This window comes from Apodemus sylvaticus, chromosome 3 (assembly GCF_947179515.1).
Source record: "Apodemus sylvaticus chromosome 3, mApoSyl1.1, whole genome shotgun sequence".
Taxonomy (NCBI): domain Eukaryota; kingdom Metazoa; phylum Chordata; class Mammalia; order Rodentia; family Muridae; genus Apodemus; species Apodemus sylvaticus.
Window position 1 is genome coordinate 161,497,959 of NC_067474.1, and position 22,672 is coordinate 161,520,630.

Below are 22,672 nucleotides of genomic sequence, written 5' to 3' on the forward strand. Positions count from 1 at the left end.
AATTTAACATTTGACACCTAGATAAAAGACTACAAACTCTCTACAATAAACAGATAGACTATGACATAAAGAAGTAATGGATAGACTAAATGTCAGAGTTTTTTCCTTAAACAGAAGAGGACTACAAAGTCAGGTTATACATTATACATTCCAAATGACATATAGAATCAAATATTTAGACAAATTATTTTATGAAAGTATATTCACAACTAAGGATTAAAAAAACAAAACAAAACAAAACAAAACAAAAAAAAAAAAAAACCAAGGTTGGCAAGGCAGTGTTTGTATACGCCTGTAATCCCAGCACTTGGGAGACAGAGGCAGTAGAGATCAATGCTAGTCTGGTCTACAGAGTTAGTTCTAGAACAGCCAGGAGTAGACAGAGAACCCCTTTATCGAATAAAAAGAAAAGAAAAATCCATAGCTGGAGAGATGCCTCAGAGCATCTTTCAGATGGTCTTTCAGAGGTCTGGAGTTCAATTCCCAACCATCAAATAGTGACTCACAACCATCTTTATTGGAGATTCAATTTCCTCTTCTGGTATGTCTAAGGACTGAGGCAGTGTATTCACATAAATGAAATGAATAAATAAACATTTTAAAAAATTAGAATAACCTCTAGTAGGGAGCATTACATTATTTAAAGTTAAATAAAAGCTGGCAAAAAATACACATAATAAAAACTTCATACATTCCATATGGTCTTTCACAAGGTAACACTTATGTATGTATGTGTAAAAAAACAGCATGAGACAAGATGCATTTCAATGACGTAGAATCTTTTTCTTTGATCAAATCTTGTTTCAAATTGAGGGAAAACCATGGTAACACTTCAGAAATGTGGAATACTTTATTCCTTATGGAACTGACTTTATTGAACATCTCAATCTTATAATATATCACTATTTTTTCCCTTTGGAATATGACCTCATTTGTATATCAGCTTGCATAGAAAAGTATGACTTTCAATTCTTGCTTTATTTTACAAAAAACTATAATACTCAAGTTATATATAATGTCTATTACAAATTGTCATCAGAACTATAAACCTGAGGCATGAAAAAATGACAGAGGCAAATGCACTTGCTGTGAGTTCAGTCTCATGGGTTTTGAACTGAACCAGGGATCTAGGGTCATAATGTGTACATAAAAACATGCAGATGAACAATTATATAATTCAAAGTTTCAAATAATAAAAACATCAATACAACCCTTCCGGTTTTCCCTATGTAACACCTTATGTTTCAGGGAAGAGGAAACAGAGTAGATTAACCATTCTTCCTTCTAAAGAAAAGAAGCAAACAAAATTGAAAAATAATTTTTTTCCAAGCAAATTGACACAAGAAAAAAAGCTAGAGTAGGCATTGTAATATCGAAAAAAATTGACTTTCAATCAAAATACATCAAAAAGATGAGGAAGGATAACATTCTATACTCATGAAAGGAAAAACATCTGACAAGATGAACTCTCAATTTTCATAATCTATGTCCCAAATGCAAGGGCACCCACATTTGTAAATGAAACTTTACAAAAGCTCAAGGCACACATTTAACATGACACAATAATAGTAGGAGACTTCAACACCAATGGACAGATCATGGAAACAGAAACTAAACTGACATAGTGAAACTAATAGAAGTTATAAACCAAATGGATTTAACAAACATCTAATGAGTATTTCAGAATAAAAGAAACAAACAAGCAAAATACCTTCTTCTTATGTCTCATGGTATGTTCTCCAAAAATTAATCATATAATCAGAAACAAACAACAAAAAAAAAAAAGGTCAGACAGTATGTGAAAATTGCAATAATTTTACGCATCCTGTCACATTGCCATGGACTAATTGTTTTCAATAACAACCAAAACAACAGAAAGCCCACGTACACAAGGAAAATCAACAACGCTCTCCTCAATAATAATGAACTCAGGCAAGAATATAGAAAAAAAATGACTGTTTAAAATATAACAAAAATGAAGGAATAGCATACCCAAACTTATTGGCAACAATGACAACAGTGCTAAGAGGAAAATTCATAGCTCTCGGTGCATTCTTAAAGAAACTGGAGAGATCATACACTACCAGCTTGACAGCATATCTGAGAGCTCTAATACAAAAAGAATCAAACACTCCCAAGAGGAATATAAGTGAGGAAATAATGAAACTCAGAGATGAAGTCAACCAAGTAGAAACACAGAAAATATACAAAGAATCAACAAAACGGGGAGCTGGTTCTTTGAGAAAATTGAAAAGATGGATAAACCCTCAGCCAGCCTAACTAAAGGGCAAAGAGACAGATTCCAAATTAACAAAATGAAAAAGGAAACATAACAACAGAAATAGAGGAAATTTAAAAATAGGCATGAGATCCTATAACAAAAGACTATATTCACCAAAACTTGAAAATTCAGTTGAAATAGGTTGTCTAGACAGGTACCAAGGTCAAGGAGGATTACTTAGGCTCAGAAAAACCATCTAAACAGTCCCAAAATCCCCAAACAAATAGAAGCAGTCATTACAATCTCCCAACCAAAAAACAAAAAACAAAAAAAGGTCCAGGCCAGAGGGGTTTAACAGTACTACCAAACAGAATCCAGGACCACACCAAAATGATCGTTGATCATGATCAAGAATGCTTTATCCCAGGGATGCAGTGGATGGGTCAATATACAAAAATCCATCAACATAATACACTGTATAACAAACTCAAAGTAAATACCAAATGACCATCTCATTAGCTGCTTAAAAAGCCTTTGACAAAATACAACATCCATTCTTGTTATAAATCTTGGAAATATCAGAAATTCAATGCTCATAATGAAACATAATAAAAGCAATATTCAGCAAACCAATAGCCAACATCAAATTAAATGGAGAGAAACTTGAAGCACTCCAATTAAAATCAGGGACTAGTCAAGGCGGTCCACTCTCTCGCTGAAAAGATAAAAGAAGTCTTCAGAAGATGGAAAGATCTCCCATTCTCAAGATTGACAGGATTAATAGAGGAAAAATGGACATCTTACCAAAATCAATCTATAGATTCAATGCAATATCCATCAAAATTCTGAATCAATTCTTCATAGAGATAGAGGAATTTCCAAAGGCCAGCATAAAGAATGGAAACCGGCAACCTCAGGAGATAGGAGGTTGGGGGGACCTTCCAGAATGTAGAGACCTGTGAGGTGAGAGACTTTCAGGACTCAAAGGGAGGAACCTTAGATGAAATGCATGACAGTAGGGAGAAGGAACTTATAGAGCCCACCTCTAGCAGGAATACAGGGTATCCAGTGAGGGAGAAGGTTGCCATCCTACAGTCAAAACTCTGAGTTTTGTTCCATATTTGTTCCTGTCTGAAAGAACAACAGGGATGGAAATGGAGTCTGAGAAAAAGAAGGTCCAGCAACAGGCCCAAAGTGGGATCCAGCTCAAGGGGATGTCCCAAGGTCTTACACTAATACTGAAGCTATGGAGTGCTCATAAAAAGGGACCTATAATGACTGCCCTCCAGAAGACCCAACAAGCAGCTGAAAGAGTCAAATACAGATATTTGCACCTAACCAATGGACAGAAGCTGCTGACCACTTTGGTCAATTAGGGTCATTTAGGGAAATGTTGGAAGAATCTGAGTGGGAGGACAATCCTGTAGGAGGACCAGCAGTCTCAATTAAGCTGGACCCCTGAGATTTCTCAAACACTGGATGAACAAAGCAGCATAAACCAGATGATATGAAGCCCCCAACACATATATAGAAGAGGAGGGCTGGGGCTGTGTTCAATCAGAGAAGAGGAACCTAATCCTCAAAAGACTAGAGGCACCAGGGAGTCTAGATGTCTGGTTGGGTGGAGGGTGGGGGTGGGGAGTATGGGAGAAGGAATAGAATGGGGAACACTCAGATGGTGGATAGGGAGTATGGGGACTGAAATCTGGAGTGTAAAAAAAATAAATAAAAGACAAAAATTTGTAAAATTAAAAAAAAGAGAGAAAAAGAAAAAAAAAAGAAAAGAATACTGCAATCTGCATCTGCTCACAAACACAACACTGTTATGGCAAAAGAGAGACACTCTTTCCTCTTTCTGCCATCATCTGCTCCTCAAGTGATCTAATATATTTGCTATTAGGATTCAAGACAGTGAGGCTCTTATAATTTTATCCTTCTACAAATTGTTCTCTTCCATACATTGCACAGGACATCAGTGTCCACACATTTCAATATCCACAATCACAAGCTTTTGTCTGGAACCCTAACAACCTTCGAAAAGCAACTTCTGTGACAAATGAGACTTTCCTTCCACAGTAATATAAGAACTCCATCCAATGTAGAAATTAGCTATCGATAGAGTTTATGAGAATCATTTATAATAGATTCTCTTTGAGATCTGCAGTCTTCAGTCCATGGAATTTGAATGTCCTAACAGTAGAAAATTCAGTGAAAATTGTATGGTGTTATTTATGTGAAAGTCTTAAACATTAAATTTTCTTTATGCCAGAAGAAAATGAAGATCTTAGAAAATAAGCCCTTTAGATAATGTTACTACATGTAGATAATAAAACTTTTGAATGGTTTGAATGATAAAGAGATTTCTAAAACAAATGTAGACAGCACACTGACCTGTGGAGTGTTTACCAGAGAAGCACTCATTCTTTTTGTTGTTCTTCTCCAAGTTTCAAATATTGGGACTCTTCTTGAAATTTCACAGGGTTTGAAAAGCACAAAGATGAAATTAATACAACCCATTATAGACAATGCTAAAGCACATAAAAATACATTAAAAGCATACTGATACCAGAAATCATGTCAACGTTTCTACAGACTTGAGATCATGGAGTGACAATGTAGTGTGGAAAGGAATATGAGTATAATCTGAGGCCTCTTTCTAACATCAGCCTGCACCAGACAAAAAGAGAGAGCACATGCATACCTGCTGTAAAGCACTATTACTCAAGAGTTACTTCTGAGGACTCATCTTCCTGGGTCTAGACTAAAGGACAAAAGGCTAGTGACTACCATGATTGATGCCTACAAATGAATGGCATTTCATTAGCCATCATTCTAGATTATAATATCTGACTCTTTAATGAGATTCTACTCCATTTTACCAGGTAGATACAGTATATCGTCTTTCCATGTGTGTCTGTTGTCTTGAAATACAAAGATTCTATCTGCCAAATATCATGGCTTTTCAAGGAGAATAAGTTACCATCAGATTTAGTTATAGACCATTTCAGCAGCATCATCATCTAACGTTTTTGAGTGATCATGAGATTATAGTTAAAATTCCAGCTTATTTCTCCTTTCAATATGGCCCTGCATTCTAACTCCCATGCACACCATTGTATGCATTGATCTTGATCCTCTGACATCTACATGAATGCATTAATATGTGGAATATTATAATTAAAGTCAGAAATGTCTTTAAATAATATTTAATTCTGCTAAAATTTTAATCAAGTTGTTCTCACCTTTTCCAACAGTGTGGTAAAGTTTTATTACAGTTCCAGGAACTCAAGATGATGCATCTAATGTTTCAGACCCACATACAGACTGATAACAGGGGTGGTGTGTCAGTTCCCAAGACCTTAAGAAATATGTGTTTTATGATGGTTGGTCTTTGACATGCTTTGTGAAAGTCATAAATATATATATGTGTGTGTGTGTGTGTGTGTGTGTGTGTGTGTGTGTGTGTATGCACTCACTAATAAGTGGATATTAGCCTGGAAAACTGGAATACCCAAAACATAATCCACACATCAAATGAGGTACAAGAAGAATGGAGGAGTGGTCCCTGGTTCTGGAAAGACTCAGTGTAGCAGTATAAGGCAAAACCAGAACAGGGAAGTGGGAAGGGGTGGGTGGGAGAACAGGGGGAAGAAAGGGGGCTTATGTGACTTTCGGGGAGTAGGGGACTAGAAAAGGGGAAATCATTGGAAATGTAAATAAAAAATATATCAAATAAAAAAAAACTTGATGCCCATAGGATCTGTAGACACCATCAAGTGGGTAATAAAAAGTAGTCATAGGAATACATTAATTTCCAGTGTGTGATCAGTACATTTTTTAAAGCATTTCCATTTATGATGCTTGCTGTGACATACAGACTGAGTATTGTTGTCATTTCTACCAGCAATAGATCATAAATACCTGCTCCAGTAAGAGATGCTCTGCTTTAAATACAATGGTAATAAATATTTAAAATGAATGTATGTCATGGAATTATTTTGTCTATGTGTATAACAGCAAAAGTACATCATCTATTTCATCAACACTGAACAACAGCTAATTTTAGAATGGGAAGAATAACCCATTGCTTTACACACTTTAACCATGAAGTCAATATAAACTTTATGTCTTTGACTTTGTATCTTGGAACTGAGATTTCCTGAAATGCATACCTGATTCCAAATAGACACAATTCCATACTTTTGAGCCTTCACGTCAAAATTAACTATCACTTGGTTCACACCACAATGTTTTTAATGTAGACAGACACAAATAACAATGTGTAGTGTTCAGACACTGGGAATTTTGAGAACTAGAAGACCATAGCATTCTAGGAAAGCATTCTCTAGTAATGTCCTTAGAGATTGGGTTCCTCTACTCACAGATTTATTTGTCTATTGTCACATCTAAGTGCTATAACAATGTACATCTTTTTAGAGTTGTCTTGTTCTATTACCATCGAAAGAGATGACATTATCTTAACACATAGTAGTACTAAATATGTATCCACAGATCACAATCAGGAGAGCATGGAATAACATATTTCAAGCCCTGAGAGAAGATAACTGACAACTGCCAGAAACGTAGCTACTAGTAATGAAAGTGTATAGGAATATTTGAACATAGTAATACATTGAGACATATTTTATAGACAAAAACCTGATTAGATAATAAACTGATGAAAATATGCACAAAAGAATGAAACATAAATTTTACATGAGGTCATAAGAAATAACACATTACTTATAAAGAATGAATGACAATAAGAAAACTAGGAAATACTCCTAATGTACAACACAGTAAGGCTCTATGCCACACAAGGAACGGGAAAAATGTGAACCATACTTTGCCACTCACCATGCCAGCAAAACTTCTAGATTACAAATCCTAAGGAATACATTCTCACAAAGAAGAGAATTTCAGTGACCAATCATCAAAGTAGTTCCCCATAAAATCCTTGGTAGAAGTCAGAATAGATAAAACACCTATCTACATAATGAAGAGTATTATTTGTGAATATTAGTTTTCCGTTCAGGAAAAAAGAAATTCTGCAGAGCTAAACTGACCAAATATTATGTAGGAATATTTGAGCCTGTTCTGAGTTAGGGTGTGGTTCGGCCCATAACACAACTTTAATCATTAGGGTTGGAACACAAGCAAGCCCATAATATTCACTTTAATCCCAAACAATAAAATGACAGTTACTAAGTAGAAGGAGGCACCGATAATTGAAAGTGTGACCTAATTGAATGGCAGAAAATGTGAACTGTTAGAGAAAGATTTGACAGAACAGGATATGCACAATTCTCTTGAGATGAGAGAGAATAGGGAAGAAATTTAAGGAAGAAAAAGACAGTACAGGAAGAAGAGAATACTAAAGGAATAAGGTTGAATGCATGGGGAACAGTACAGTGCAGTTGAGAGTTTTGAGCAACAGAGGGAGAAGAAAACAGTTTTACTGGCAGTGTTTTACAGAGTACCTGCTATGCACAGATAAAGAAAGAATGAGCAAGAGAACAAGAAGGAGCCAGAAGACTTCAAAAAGATGACTACAGTTAATTTAAGGTGAAGCAGACCAATTTAGTGTTTCAAAGATGAACCAGATTGAATAAACAAAATGGGAGAGGAGTGTGATCTGGAGAGCTGAGTTGATCCGGCCAGTTAAGAATTGAAAAGAACAAGAAAGGAGAAGCTTATTCAGCAGGAAATTTCAGAAGTGGAAAACACTCTAGGTCTAGATAAGATCATTTAGGGTCTAGAGGCTTCTAGGACTAGGCCTAAGTAAATAGATAGAAGCAGTAACCCCCGCCCCCCCCCCCCCCCGAAAACAAGTAGAATAGGAGAATACAAGTTACTTTTATAACCCAGTGGAAAATTTAAGAGTGCTCAGTATAAAAGTTTTTAGAATGTAAGAAGCAAAAAAACATACCTCAGAATACTAAGAGAAAGGGACTCAAATTTAAACCAAACAGTAGAGAAAAGATCAACAGTAATTATTCCACTCTAATCAGTTCTAATTCAACACACTGCATCAATGAGAGCACAATTCAAGGACTATATAACATTTAGACTGGAAAGAATACATGATTCAGAAAGCAAGTGCAACTTCTGAAGAAAAACAACCCAGCTCAGGTCATTCATTCTGTCCACAAATATCATGGATGGACTCTCTGGTGGTAGCATTTAAAGTGTCAAAAACTGCTATGCAGACTGGGGCAGGAGACAGAGTTATCCATGGCCAGACCAAGATTTGCATCCTGTGATCTACAATCTCAATGTGCCAGGTAAGGCATGGCCACTAGTTTCATAGTGGCAAGATGCTCTGTGGGTAACAGAAGACTTCCTGGTTCTAGATGAGCCCAGCTCCTCAGGGGAGGGGAAAAAACAGACTAAACTGAGAATGTGGCTAAAATCCAATGAGGAAGGTCACAGGGCCTAGAGCAGGGAAAACACTATTGGTATTTGCTTCATGTATAAATGTTCCTTGCCACACCCATCCCCTGATGCTGATTTCAGTCTGGCTAAAAGAAACTTTGCTTTCAATAGGCAGCTGCTAATTCACAGCCTCAAAACTAATCACATGCAGACATAAACTGGCTGCTGACTGCACTGCCTACCATGGGAAATCCTCATCACATCTAATAATATTCTCAGTGAAATTTTCCAGGAATACAGATGCAATAGAATCTCACAAAACCAAATACATGTCCTCTTTCTATTGATAGGTGAGCCCCACCTCACCCCTTATTCAATCCTTCTAACACGCCTGGATTCTTGAGACTTCGTGGCCTTTTCCATTCAGGGCTCTTAGTTTTGATTTATAGTTATGCACATTTGTTGGAGCACATAGAAACCTGAAAATGGGAAAATACTGAAAATCTTTACTCAGAGATTTTATATTGTCAGACTGAAAAGAGAACATCAGAGTCACAGTTAAAGACACAATGAGCAAGAGAAATAGAAGGCCCAGAATTTTATTTTTGTTTTTTTGGTTTTTTATAAGTGCAACTTTTAATAAAAATTTACAACCAGTAAGATAAACTGAGAGACCCCAAACTCAATATTTTTAGACCCCTAAACAAGTAGCCCAGCACAGAGTAACTTGTTTTTCAGCTTTCAGCTTGAGAGAAAGATAGCCTACCCTGTTCTAGTTCCAATGTTTAACTACACAGTGCCCCAAGGACATTTGCTCCAGAAAATCTCTAACCTTCCTTGAGGCATAAACTATTGCCTGACTTCCTCATTCTGAACTTCCCCATTCCATGCATAATTTGTCCTCCACCCCTGGTCTTGTGATTTTTTTCCCTTTTAAATACCTCTGACTTCATTTGCATGGGGTCCCAAGGTCCTCTTCCCCAGTGTGATATATGGCAGTGGACCCCAGAGCTCTGGAATAACAGAAACCCTCATGTTATTGCATCAAGACCGTTTCTTGCAAGTGATTTGGGTGTTGCATGGGGCAATGGGGTGCCCTCAGTTTTGGGGGGTCTTACAAAACAATCTTCTAATTTTTCAAACTTTAATAAGACTTTAAAAACATGAATTTGCATTGAAAAGCACACGCATTTTGCACACAAATATTGTAAGTGAATCAACTCCAACTCAATTTGAAAATATGTGAATCAAATTACAGTTTTAGACATTAGTAATTCACATTTAAGCAAGTTTGTGCATTGCAGAATTCAGCCTTTGGAAAAAAAGGGGGCTTAGTGCATATTTTAATGATGCATTGTGACTATGTACCTATTATTGATATTTCACCTTATTAAACAAGATTATGTTCTTGAAAGTTGGTAAATAATGGCTAACCTATGACATGTAAAATTTCCAATGATAACAGTTACATTGTGTAACATAACACTTTCTATAGATTTCTTTCATATCTTAAAATTTTAAAGGCAATCATTGTAATGATTGCATCAACAACAATTTATCAGAGAAAGATCAAACTTTATTGAAACTGCTTGCATACAAAATACATTGCACTAAACCACAAAAATGTCAACATAAAATCCAATCTGTTGTCGCTAATATGTACAGAGAATTAGTACATGACAGATTTATATTAGTACATATTAGAATTAGTACATATAAATTAGCACAGTTAATTTAAGGCATTTCAGTGTCTCAGAGAAGAACCAGGTTGAAAGAGTCAGCCTGGAGTGGAGTTTGAGCTGGAACAGCTGAGTAGCACCATACAGTTAAGATTTGAGAATGAACAAAAAGGAGGAGCTTGTTCAGCATGGAATTTCACAGACAGAAAACACTCTAGGTCTAGATAAGATTGTACACAGGCAAGAGTCTTTCAGGCCTAGGCCTCGATAAATGGACAGAGGCAGTAAGCCTCCCAGACAATAATTACAATTGGAAAATAAGTTTCTTTACAGCCCTGTGGAAAATCTAACACTGTTCAGTATAAAAGCTTTCTAGAATGTAAGAAGAGAAGGAACATATCTCAGATAAACCAAACAGCAGAGAAAAGATCAACAGTAATTATTCTACTCTAATCAGGAATAATTCAATACAGTGCATCAGTGAGAATACAACTGAAGGACTAAATATCATTTAGAATGGACAGAATATGTGATTCAGAAAGCAAATGCATGTTCTGGAGAAAAACAACTTAGATCAGATCATTCATATTCAACAAAAATCCTGGAAGCAGTCTATGGTGGTAGCATTACAGTGGCAAAAACTGCTATGCAAACTGGGGCAGGAGGCAGAGTTATTAAAGGCCATACTCGTTTTGTATCTTGTGTGCTACAATCATAATATGCCAGGTAAGGCAAGCCACTAGTATCATGGTAGTAATATGCTCTGGGGTTAACAGAGGGTTTTCTTGTTCTAGATGAGCCCAGGTAGATCCTCAGGGGGAAAAATACAGATTAAACTGAGAACCTGGCTGAAATCCAATAAGGAAGGTCACAGGCGCTAGGAGGGAAAACACTACTGATATTTGCTTCAAGAAAAATGGCCCTTGTCACACCCATTGCCTGATCCTGATTTCAGTCTGGCTAAAAGAAACTTTGTTTTCAATGGGCAGCTGCTAATTCAGAGAAACAAAACAAAATCCAATAAGGAAGGTCACAGGCCCTAGGAGGGAAAACACTACTGATACTTGATTCATATATAAATGGCCTTTGCCACACCCCTTGCCTGATCCTGATTTCAGTATGGCTAAAAGAAACTTTGTTTTCAGTGGGTAGCTGAGAATTCAGAGACACAAAACTAATCAAATGTTGATATCAACTGACTGGTGACTGCACTGCCTACCATGGGAAATATCCATCACATCTAATAATATTTTTAGTGAAATTTTCCAGGATCATAGATGAAACAGAATCTCACATAACCAAATTCATGTTCTCTTTCTACTGACAGGTGAGCCCCACCCAACCCTTAGTTCAATCCTTCTAACACTCCTGGGTCCTTGAGACTCCTTGGCCTTTTCCATTCAGGGCTCTAACCTTTGATTTATAGTTATGCAGTTTTGTTGGAGCATATAGAGACCTGAAAATGGGAAAATACTGATCAGAAAGAACCTGGAATGTTTTATGAGACAAAGATGAAAGATGCCAACACTAGGAAAAAGGATATACATGAAGGAAAGAGAAGGTATCATGAAAATGTTTCTTTTTATCTGAGGATTTCAGATTACCCTAGAGATGTGAGAGTCAGTCACATAACTAACACACATCAAGAGTGCTTTTTCCAGCAACTCAGAAGAGGAGCAAGGAAGAAGTCTGATGTTTCCTCTGTGCATGTGTGTGATGGACATGATTATAGTTGGTGTTTTTGTGGACACACCAGTGTTACAAGTAATCAGAAGGAGGTTTCTATATAGGGTAAAGCATAAAACTTTCATTGGATGTCAGGTGGTGGTTGGGCGCCTGTAATCCCAGCACTTTGGGAGGCAGAGGCAGGCGGATTCTGAGTTGGAGGCCAGCCTGGTCTACAGAGTGAGTTCCAGGACAGCAGGGCTACACAGAGAAACCCTGTCTCCAAAAAACAAAACAAAGCAAAACAAAACAAAACTTTCATTGGAGCATTCTCCCATCTGTCTTTAAATTTAAGACTATTCAAGCCTATGACCTGCCATGTGGCTAGATCCTTACCTCTCTGCCACTATTCCCATCTATCTGTTCTCTTCTCTGTCTCCCCCTAAAGCTCCTCCATCTGCTTTCTCCTCCCTACATCACTTTTTCTACCCAGAAACTCTACCTAATTCTTGTCCATGAAATTGGATTTCATGGTTTTCTTCTTAGAAGCAATCAGGTGAGAGATATCACCAGAACAACAGTAGTTTGCCTTTAGGCATAGAGGGCTGCCAGCCCTTCCAGTATCTCAGTAGGTTTAGAAGGACAAGTGTTTACAAATGTAAGGCAGGTAATGGGCAATAGAAATGACAATATCAAGATCCTGCTGCAATTAATTCTCTGCAATTATAGTAACCAAAACTTGAAAATACATACACACCTCCAGACATGTTTAGGCAATTAACCTCTATCCATGTGGAGAGACAAAGCAGGACACAAGAGGAAATTCAGGCAAACAGGTTGTAATGTCACTTTTATGTAAATTAGTCTGGCCTCAAATGAAGAGGAATACACCTGCCCCAATGTTCTGAGTGCTGAGATTATGTCAAGAGTACTTGAACAAATTCTGTCTATAGAGTCATTCAATCTAATCACACATTGTATATCTGAACAATATTGTTTCACTGTGTGTCCATTTACAGTAACACAACATTAACATCCTAAGAACCACACACTTGTATAAACTGTATCTTATTTGTAGAGCACAAAAATTATTTGGGGTCAAAGATAAGCTCTAGTGATTTAATACATAAGGATTGTAAAACCATATGGATTTCACTTCAATGGAAGAGAGGAAAACTCTTTTCTGACCTGAAAGTGCAAGATTGTTAAATTTATCTCAGGACAGGCTGTGGTGCTGTACTAATTTAATTCAAGTACTTAGGAGGCAGAGATAGGCAGATTTCTGAGGCCAGTCTGGTTTGAGGCCAGTCTGGTTTACAGAGTGAGTTCTAGGACAGCCAGGGATACACAGAGAAACCCTGTCTGGAAAACAAGAAAGAAACAAGAAAAAAAAAAAACAAGAAAAGAAAAAAGAACAAGCTAGGCATAGGGAAAGAAAGAATGAGCAAGAGAAAGGCAAGGGCCAGCATATTTAAAAAAAGATTGCTATAGTTAATTTAAGGCCAAGCAGAGCAAATGAGTGTCTCAGAGAGAAATCAGATTGAATAAGGCAGATGGGAGAGGAGTTTGAGCTGCAACAACTGAGTTGAACCAGTCAGTTAAGAATGAACAAAAGAATGAACAAGAAAGGGGGAAGCTTATTCAGCAAGAAATTTCAGAGGCTGAAAACATTCTAGGACTAGGCAAGATTGTTTAGAGGCCAGAGGCTTCCAGGACTAGGATAAGGTAAATAGTGAGAGGCAATAAGCCTCCCAGACAACAAATACAGTGCTGGAATAAAAGTTACTTGAAGAGCTCTGTGGAAAATCTAATAATGCTCGGTACAAAAGCTTTCTAGAATGTAAGAAGAGAAGAGATATACCTCAGAATACTAAGGAAGAGAAACCCACCAAACAGTACAGAAAAGGTCAACAGTAATCATTCTACTCTAATCAGGACTAATTCAAAACACTGCATCAGTGAGAACAAAATTCAAGGGCTAAATATTTAGATTGGACAGAATATGTGATTTAGAAAACAAGTGTAGCTTCTGGAGAAAAACAACTCAGCTCAGATCATATACGGTATCAACAAATGTCATGGATAGACTCTGGTGGTGGCATTTATAGTGTCAAAACGTGCTCTGCAGACTGGGACAGGAGGCAGAGTTATCCATGGCCACACCCAGATTTGGATCCTGTGATCTACAACCTCAATCTGCCAGGAAAGGCATCGCCACTGGTATCACAATGGCAAGACTATCTGTATGTAACAGATAATTTTCTTGTTCCAGCTGAGGCCAGCCCCTCAGGAAATAAAATAGGTTAAACTGAGAAACAGGGAGGTCACAGACACAAGGAGGGAATCAATTACAAATAATTCGTGTCATGTGTAAATGGCCTTGCCACACCCTGATGCTGATTTCAGTGTGTCTAAAAGAAATTTGTTTTCAATGGGCATCTGCTAATTCAGAGCCTCAAACTAATAAATTATTAACATCAATTGAGTGCTGACTGCACTGCCTAGCATGGGAAATCCATATTGTCCCATCTAATATTATTCTCAATGAAATTTTCCAGAATCATTAATCAAATAGCATCTGGAAAAACCAAACTCATGTGCTATTTCAACTGACAGGTGAGCCTCACCCCACCCCTTGTTCAATCCTTTTAACATACCTGGATGCTTTGTTAGAGACTCCTTGGCCTTGACCATCCAGGACTCTTAGATTTGATTTATAGTTATGAAGATTTGGCTGAGTATATGGAGACCTGAAAATGGGACAATATTTGTGCAGAAAGAACCTGGAACATTTCATGGTACAAAAATATAAGATGCCAGCACCAGGCAAAAGGATAACAATGGAGGAAAGAGGTGATATCATGAAAATGTCTTTTTTTTTTTTTGAGGATTTCAGATTACCCTATGTGATGTGAGAATCAGTCACTCAGTTAATACACATACAGAGTCCTTTTTCCAGCAACATGGAGGAGGAACAAGGAAGAATGTAAGAAAACTATTGTGACACACAGAATCCAGACTTCTTCAACAAGAGGTCTCTGGGACAAAAGCCCTGAGTGCCGTGGTCTAAGCATTCCCACACCTGCAAGAAGTCCACATTGAGGAACTCAACAAACCATGAATGTTCAAGGGCAGAGTGCTTTTCATGAACCAAGGAGACATTTTTCTTAAGTAAGTGAGCAATCATAATGATTTCAAAGTGAGGTCTAATTTTGTCTTCATCCATAGCAAGTTTTCTACTTATAAAAATATCTTGGCCTGATATCAGCATCTCACAACATTCTGTGCAAAACCAAGGAAGGATTCAAAGACATTCAGGAGGCAGGGCTAACTGAAGAGCCTGTTAACATATTAATCAAGACCTAGTTGAGTAAAAGGTTTCTTTTCTCCTGGTTATCTCCTGGCTCCCCTCTAACCTCGTGCTTACCTTCAATTTGCGCCCCCCTGACCCCACCTGATGGCCTGGTTCAGTGAGACCCAACCAGTTAACTATGAGTGCTTTCTCCCTCAAACTAAAATGCCAAAAATTAATCTCACCACCAGCCCAAGAACCAAGTATCTTCTGGCAATGCTTCAGGTTGCATGTCTTAGGAAAATAATAAAGCCTCATAGGAAACAACAATGTCCTATAAAACCACCTGTAGCATGTGTACATCTTGGTCAGGATGTAATATTTTATAACGCCTACCCACATGGTGGAATTGGTTTTCCTCTGGTGACACTCAAGGTTAACAGAACCTATGATATATCCTTTCCTCAGCCATACCTTGCTGCAGTCCTGTCTTCATTTTTAATTCAAACTCAAGGAGTAGCATTAATAGGTAAGGCTATGAAGACACATTTCTGAATGCTGCATCTACATCAAAGACTGAATATGCCTCAGTATTAAATTAATGAAGAGTATAATTCTGCTTGGTTAATGTTAATGCTAACTATATGATGGTGTTTTACAGCCATATGATGGTGCTTTTTAACAAAAAATTTTTAATTCAATCAAATCGCACTGGTCCCCCATATGACAAATGTCTTCAAAGCTCTCTCAGGATGCCTATTAGTTCCCTAGACAAAGGGAAATGAAATGGCAATTGGGGGAACAGGGGAGTCAAGAAAGAATGAAGGAATTTGAATTCAAGATTTATTAAAGCTTTTGCAAAGAAAACCCTCTTTGAATACAAACTCCAGATACAGCCAAGATTCTATGAGGTTATTTTAAAAAAATATTCTGGCAACTATAAAATTAAAATATCACCATAAACGCAATTCACTGAATCTCAAACTTCCTGATAATGGTAAAATACTCACAACACAATTGTGAGGGTGGCAACACAAAATTCACCCCTGCTCCACACCTCTGCTCCATTCCTGCCCATTTCCCAGCCCAGCAGTGCCTCTGACCTGGCAGGTTACAGGACGAGCTGCTGAAAGTCCTAAGAGGCCAGCACAGCAACTGCAGCTCAAGGAAGTTTTCAGGTTCTGGAACTTCTAGGACTTAGTCTCCCACTAGGCAGCCAAGATGCACTGAGAATGCTGGAATGGCGGAACTTCCTGTCACTTCCGCCTCCTTCCTCAGAGCCACTCCTTCTGGACCCGCCCAATACTCAGCAGCTTCCTGTAACTCTAAGCCCACCAACTTCAGGATCTTTTAATTAATTAGCTTCATGATTCTTCACAGCATTTTTTACTGTTTTGGATTTTTGCTTGCTTGCTTGCTTATTATTCCTTTGTTTTATTTCGTCTTTTCCTTAAAGTCAGCTAATGATGCTGGAGGCCCAAGCTCGCCATCAGGAACTCTACTTCTGTTGCAGGCTGCCTTCCACATGGCTTCCCAGGACCTACTCTGCACAGCTTCCCCACAAGCTTGCTGCCAGACTAGACCAGAACTGGAAGTAGAAAGACACTGCACCCGGGTTCTGAACCCTTCAGATACAAGTGATCCTGCCTAACTTCTCACAATGTGAGTCTAGCCCCTGGGTTAAAAATGCAGGCAGTTAAGCAATCCCTCTGGATTCTGATGCTCAGAACAAATACCTAAACAAAGTAAAAGTAAGATAAATTCTCCTTGGCACAAACCACAAACCACATATGTATCTTATATTTAGGCCTAATTCTACACAGTGCATCAGTGAGAACAAAATTCAAGGACAGAAAAACATGTAGAGTGGAAAGAATATGTGACTCAGAAAGCTAGTTCACCTTTTCAAAAAACCAACTCACATCAGAATTCACTCTGTCATCAAACACCTTGGACTCCCTGGTGAGTAGCATTCAAAGTGTCAAAACTGATTTGGAATCTGGGGCAGGGGCAGAGTTATCAATAGTCTCACCAGACTTGTGCCCAGTTTGCAACACTCTCAATATGCAAGGCAAGGCTATCATAGTGGGAAGACTATTTGTGGGTAACAGAATTTTTTTCTGGTTCAAGCTGAGACCAGCTCCACAGGAAAAATATATATAGTTTATACTGGGAATCTACCTAAAATCCAATAAGGAAGGTTACAGGTTCTAAGTGGGAATCTACTATTGACATCTGCTATGTGTATAAATGCCCCTTGTCACGCCGATATCTGAGGCTTCTTTCAGTCTGGGTAAAAGAAACTATTTTCAATGGGCAACAGTTATTTTAGAAATTCAAAACTAAATATTGCAATCAACTCATTGGTTACTGCACTGGCTATAATGAGAAAGTGATAACACTACATTTAATATTACTCAAAATGAAATTTTCCAAAATCATTATTAAAATAGAATCTGCCTAAACCAAATTCCTGTCTTCTTCCTACTAACAGGGGAGACCTGTTAGCATTCTGTCTGAATTCCACCTCCACAGTTACTTGGCAACAGCCAGAAATGCTCCTCCCCAGAGTTACCTGGCAACAGCCAGGTAGGCTGACACACTATAAAAGGGGCTGCTTTACCCTCCCCTCTCTCTGGATCTCTTGCTTCCTTCTTGCTTCTCTGTTGCCTGCTGGTGCACTTCTCTTCCCTCCTCCCTTACCCATTCTTTTTGCCCTATCTCCAAGTGTTCATGGCTGGCCTCTACTTCTCTAGTCTCTCCAGCTCTCTGCCTTTCTCTGCCTCTCCTACAGTCTTACCCCCCACTCTGTGCCCTGAATAGTCTACCCTATGCTAAACCATGGCGTGACTGGTCCTTCAGGGGGAAAGGGATGCCTTGGCATGGTCTCTCTGAGGACCTTCCTTTGCCCATACCTCACCATACCTCATTGAGCATATTCTTTCTCTCTTTACCTTTATATAGCAAATCAGGACCTACCAGACCCCTTGCTAAATCCCTCTATCAATCACACCTGAATCCTTGGTTACAGTCTCCTTGGCCTTTACCATCCAGAGATCTCACCTGACATTTAAGGGTGAGCACATTAGACTTAGCAGAGGGATACCTGAATATGGAAAAACAGTGGTCACAATGAACATGGAATTTTTCATACGTAAAAATCGAAGATGCCAACAACTGGTAAAGGATATAAATGAAAGAAAGGAAAGATACCACAGAAAATGTCTCTTTTTCTCTGAAGATTTCAGTTTACTCTGAGAAGGGTGAGTCTCCTTCACACAGTTCACACACACTCTGAGTCCTTTTCCCAGGAACCCAGCAGAGGTGCAAGAAGTCTGCAAGAAATCTATTCTGTCCCACAGATTCAAGACACCTGAACCCCAACAAGACCTCTCTCCAACAAGGGCTGGTCAGGATCTTGTTAGGTCTCAAAGAAACTCAAGACAAATGGCTAACTGGAGTGCCTGCGAACATATCACTGTGGGCATTGTTGGCTGGATGCTTTCTTGGCTCCTGGTTCTCCTCTTGCCCAGGCCTCTAACCTCTCTTCTCTTCCTCCATACACTTCCCCTCCTCTCATAAGCTGGTGATATCAGGACCCAGCCAGTTACCTCTGGCTGTTTTCTCCCTCAGACTGTAAAGCCCAAAATTAACTTCTAAGCACCACCTGCCCAAGAACCAGATACCTTCCTGGAATACTGCCATGGGCAATACAAAGGAAAACAATAGAGTCATGGGAAACTACAATGGACTATATGATTGTCTATCAAACTCCCTGTAGCATGTGTCCAAAGTTCATCTTTTAATCAGGATGTAATATTTAATAAAGCTTACTTATGTGCTGGGATTTTTTTTTCTGTCGACACTCAGAGTTACCAGAACCTACAATATATCTTCTACTCTGCCATACCTTACTACTACTGTGTCGTCCTGTTTCATTCAGTCCTAAGGTGTAACACTAATATCTAAGCCCATGAACACATTTCTAAATGGAGTACTTATATCAGAGAATGCATATACCTCACAGTAAAATCAATTGATAGTACAACTTTACACAATAAATATGAATATCTATAGTCAGTGTGAAGGTGCTTTACAATGTACATCTTCTGATCCAATCAAATCTACAGTGGATCCTCATATGATTAATATCTACAAAGCACTATGGGGATGCATATGAATTCATTCTCCTGGCAAAAGGCTACTCTCTCAAAGTGGCAAATGGTGGAACAAAAGAATTAAGAATGAATGGATGAATTTAATTTGAAGAGCTCTGTTATGACTTTACCAAAGACAATCTCCATGTACAAATTACAGATACTGCATATGATGCACAAGGTTATTTTAGAGGAATGTTCAGGAAATCATAACATTGATTAAAACCTTACACTGAACCCTAGTTCATATTGTTATGCCCAGATATTGAAACCACAAAGATCACTAGGTCTTGACTGATGCTTTTCATACCGGTGCATATTCCTGCTCAGTATGTAAATCTGCCGTGATGCAGCAAGTTAGCTGATTGAGCAGGATTCTTATCTCTTGAGGGGAAAGTACTCAGGAAATAATGTAGTAGGGCCAGTAAATCCCAGCAGCTGTAGCTGGCTGGATATGTCTCAAATTGAGACCTGTTGTTTTGTTTGGTTGGTTTTTGTTTTGTTTTATGTTGTCTAAAATTACATCTATGACCTTCCACTCAGGTTTCTCATACCTCAATAGGATCTCAAACTTCCTGACAATTGTAAGACATGCACCACAAAATAGTGAGAATGGCAACAAAGAATGCACCTGTGTCACACACCTGCTTTACCCCTGCCAGTTTCTCTGAATGGGCAGGTTCCAGGACAGACTCTTCACAGGTGACTCTCTAGGAAGGCCCACACAGCAACTGTAACTTGCAGAAATTTTTGAGTATCTCAAATACTTGAATCTAGTTTCCCCCCAGGACTTCCTGACCATGAGGACAGCCAAGACACACAGAGTGATGGAATTTCCTGTCACTATTGCCTGGTTCCTTGGGACAACTCCTTCTGGAGGCACCCAATGCAGCTTCCTGTTACATGTTTCTTCTGAACCCACCTGCTTAGGACTCTTTTAATGACTTAGCTCCCCAGTACCTCTCATCTGGGTTTGTTTGTTTGTTTGATTGTTTTTCCTTGTTTGCTTACTTCATTGCTTGTTTTCTTGTTTTCCTAAATGCATCTAATCAGGCAGGAATGCCCTCCCCGCACCAAGGAACCACTCCCCCAACTCTTTTGCGGCCTGACTTCCACACAACTACAGCAGTGGACACAGCTTCCGCACAAGCTTGCTGACATTCCAGATGAGAACTGGATGCAGTATGACACTGCACCTGGGTTCTGACCCATTCAGATCCTAGTTATGTTGCAGAAATTCTCACATTGAGATACTAGCATCATAGGCTAAAAACACAACTGAAAAAAAAAAAGAATAGGACCTCCAAATTTTGATACTCACAACTTATGTCCATAACAAAGTAAAGCTAAGATAAAATGTCCTAGTCTCAAAGTATAAACCACGTGTGTGTGTATGTGTGTGTGTGTGTGTGTATTTCCTAAGGAGAACAATTTATATGATATCCAAGATGAGGAACTGAAAACCCAGATTTATGATCAACGGAAATCAGAGAAGTCAAAAACAAAATGATTAGTGGACCAGATAATAATAACCGATATCTGAAGGAAACAAGGACAACTCAGGATATGAAAATTGAGTTCAATAAGTAGCTAGAAATAACCCCAAAAATGAAATGAAAAGGGAAATGAAAATGCTGTGAGCTGAAGAAAAATAACTTTAAACCTTCCTGTGGGAAACAAATATCAGGCTTGAACACATGGTATAGGCTCACAACCATCAGTAATGAGATCTGACACCCTCTTCTGGTGTGCACTTACATATAATAATAAATAAATCTTTTTTAAAAAAAGAAGTTTCACAACAGGGTTTGAAAAATACAAAAATGAAATTACTACAACTACATTATGGACAATGCTAAACCACATAAAATGTCATTAAAAGCAAAATGATACTACAAGGAATCTTGTCTACATTTCTACATACATGAGAGCATGAAGTGACATATTTGGGTGGTGTCTTAGTCAAGGTTTCTATTTCTGCACAAAAAATCATGACCAAGTAGAAAGTTTGGGAAGAAAGGGTTTATTCAGTTTACACTTCCACACACACAGCTGTCCATCACTAAAGGAAGTCAGGACTGGAACTCAAACAGGTCAGGAAGCAGGAGCTGATGCAGAGGCCAAGGAGGGATGTTTCTTCCTGGCTTGCTTCCCCTGGCTTGCTCAGCCTGCTCTCTTATAGAATCCAAGAATACCAGCCCAGGGTGTTACAACCCAGTGAGCTGGGCCCCATCAGTCATTAATCAAGAAAAGGCCAACAGCTGAATCACATGGAGGCACTTCCCCAACTGAACTCCTTTCTCTGTGATAACTCCAGACTGTGTCAGGTTGATACACAAACCCAACTAGTACAGGTGATAAGGAATATGAGTATATTCTGAGGCCTCTTTCTAACATCAGCACACACCAGGCACAAATGCAGAGCACGGGCATACCTGCTGTAAAACATTACTACTCAGAATTTCTGAGTTATTACTGAGAATTTCTCTTCCTGGGTCTAGAATCAAGGACAAACTGCTAGTGACTACTATGATTGATACATAGAATTGAGTGGTGTTTCATTAGTCATCATAATAGAATATAATACCTGACTTTTTGATGAGATTCCATTTCATTCTACCAAGCAGATACAGTGTATCTATGTTCTATGTATGTCTTGTTGTCTTGGAGTAGAGACAAAGATTAACGTTAACGATGCTGTTAACGATGCTGTAGTTCTATAGATTCACACGAGAGTAAGAATGTATGACAAGGGTCTCCTGATATAAATACATAATATAATATGATATAATATATATATGTATATATATATAATATAAGTATGTATACACACACACACACATACACACACACACACACACACACACACACACGCACGCACACGTGCACACACACACACATACATTCCATTTCATTCTACCAAGCACATACAATATATCTATGTTCTATGTGCGTCCTGTTGTCTTGGAGTACAGAAAAAGATTCTCTCTGTTAACTATGTTGCAGTTCTGTAGTTTCACAAGAGAGTAAGAATGTATTACAAGGGTCTCCTGATATATAATATAATATAATATAATATAATATAATATAATAAATATAATATAATATAATATAATAATATACACACACACACAAACATCTGTTGCTACACAAACAAACTACTGCTACACAAAGTTGTCATGATCATGGTATAAGCAAGTATTCAGCAAATTACATTGAACTTATCATTCTCTCATGTCAAGTCTCTCTTGACATTTAAAAGGTATATGGGTAGTAACTTTTG

The 22,672-nt window shown here is 38.2% G+C and overlaps 1 protein-coding gene across 1 annotated transcript in view; it reads right to left on the reverse strand.

The window, feature by feature from the left end:
* The window catches only part of LOC127681622 (zinc finger protein 665-like), a 384,770-nt gene that overhangs the window by 10,624 nt on the left and 351,474 nt on the right, over window positions 1–22,672 (reverse strand). Inside the window, 2 exon segments of the mRNA XM_052178097.1 lie at window positions 4,613–4,682; window positions 11,689–11,731. Coding sequence (XP_052034057.1) covers window positions 4,613–4,682; window positions 11,689–11,723 — 105 coding nt within the window. The 5' untranslated portion in view covers window positions 11,724–11,731.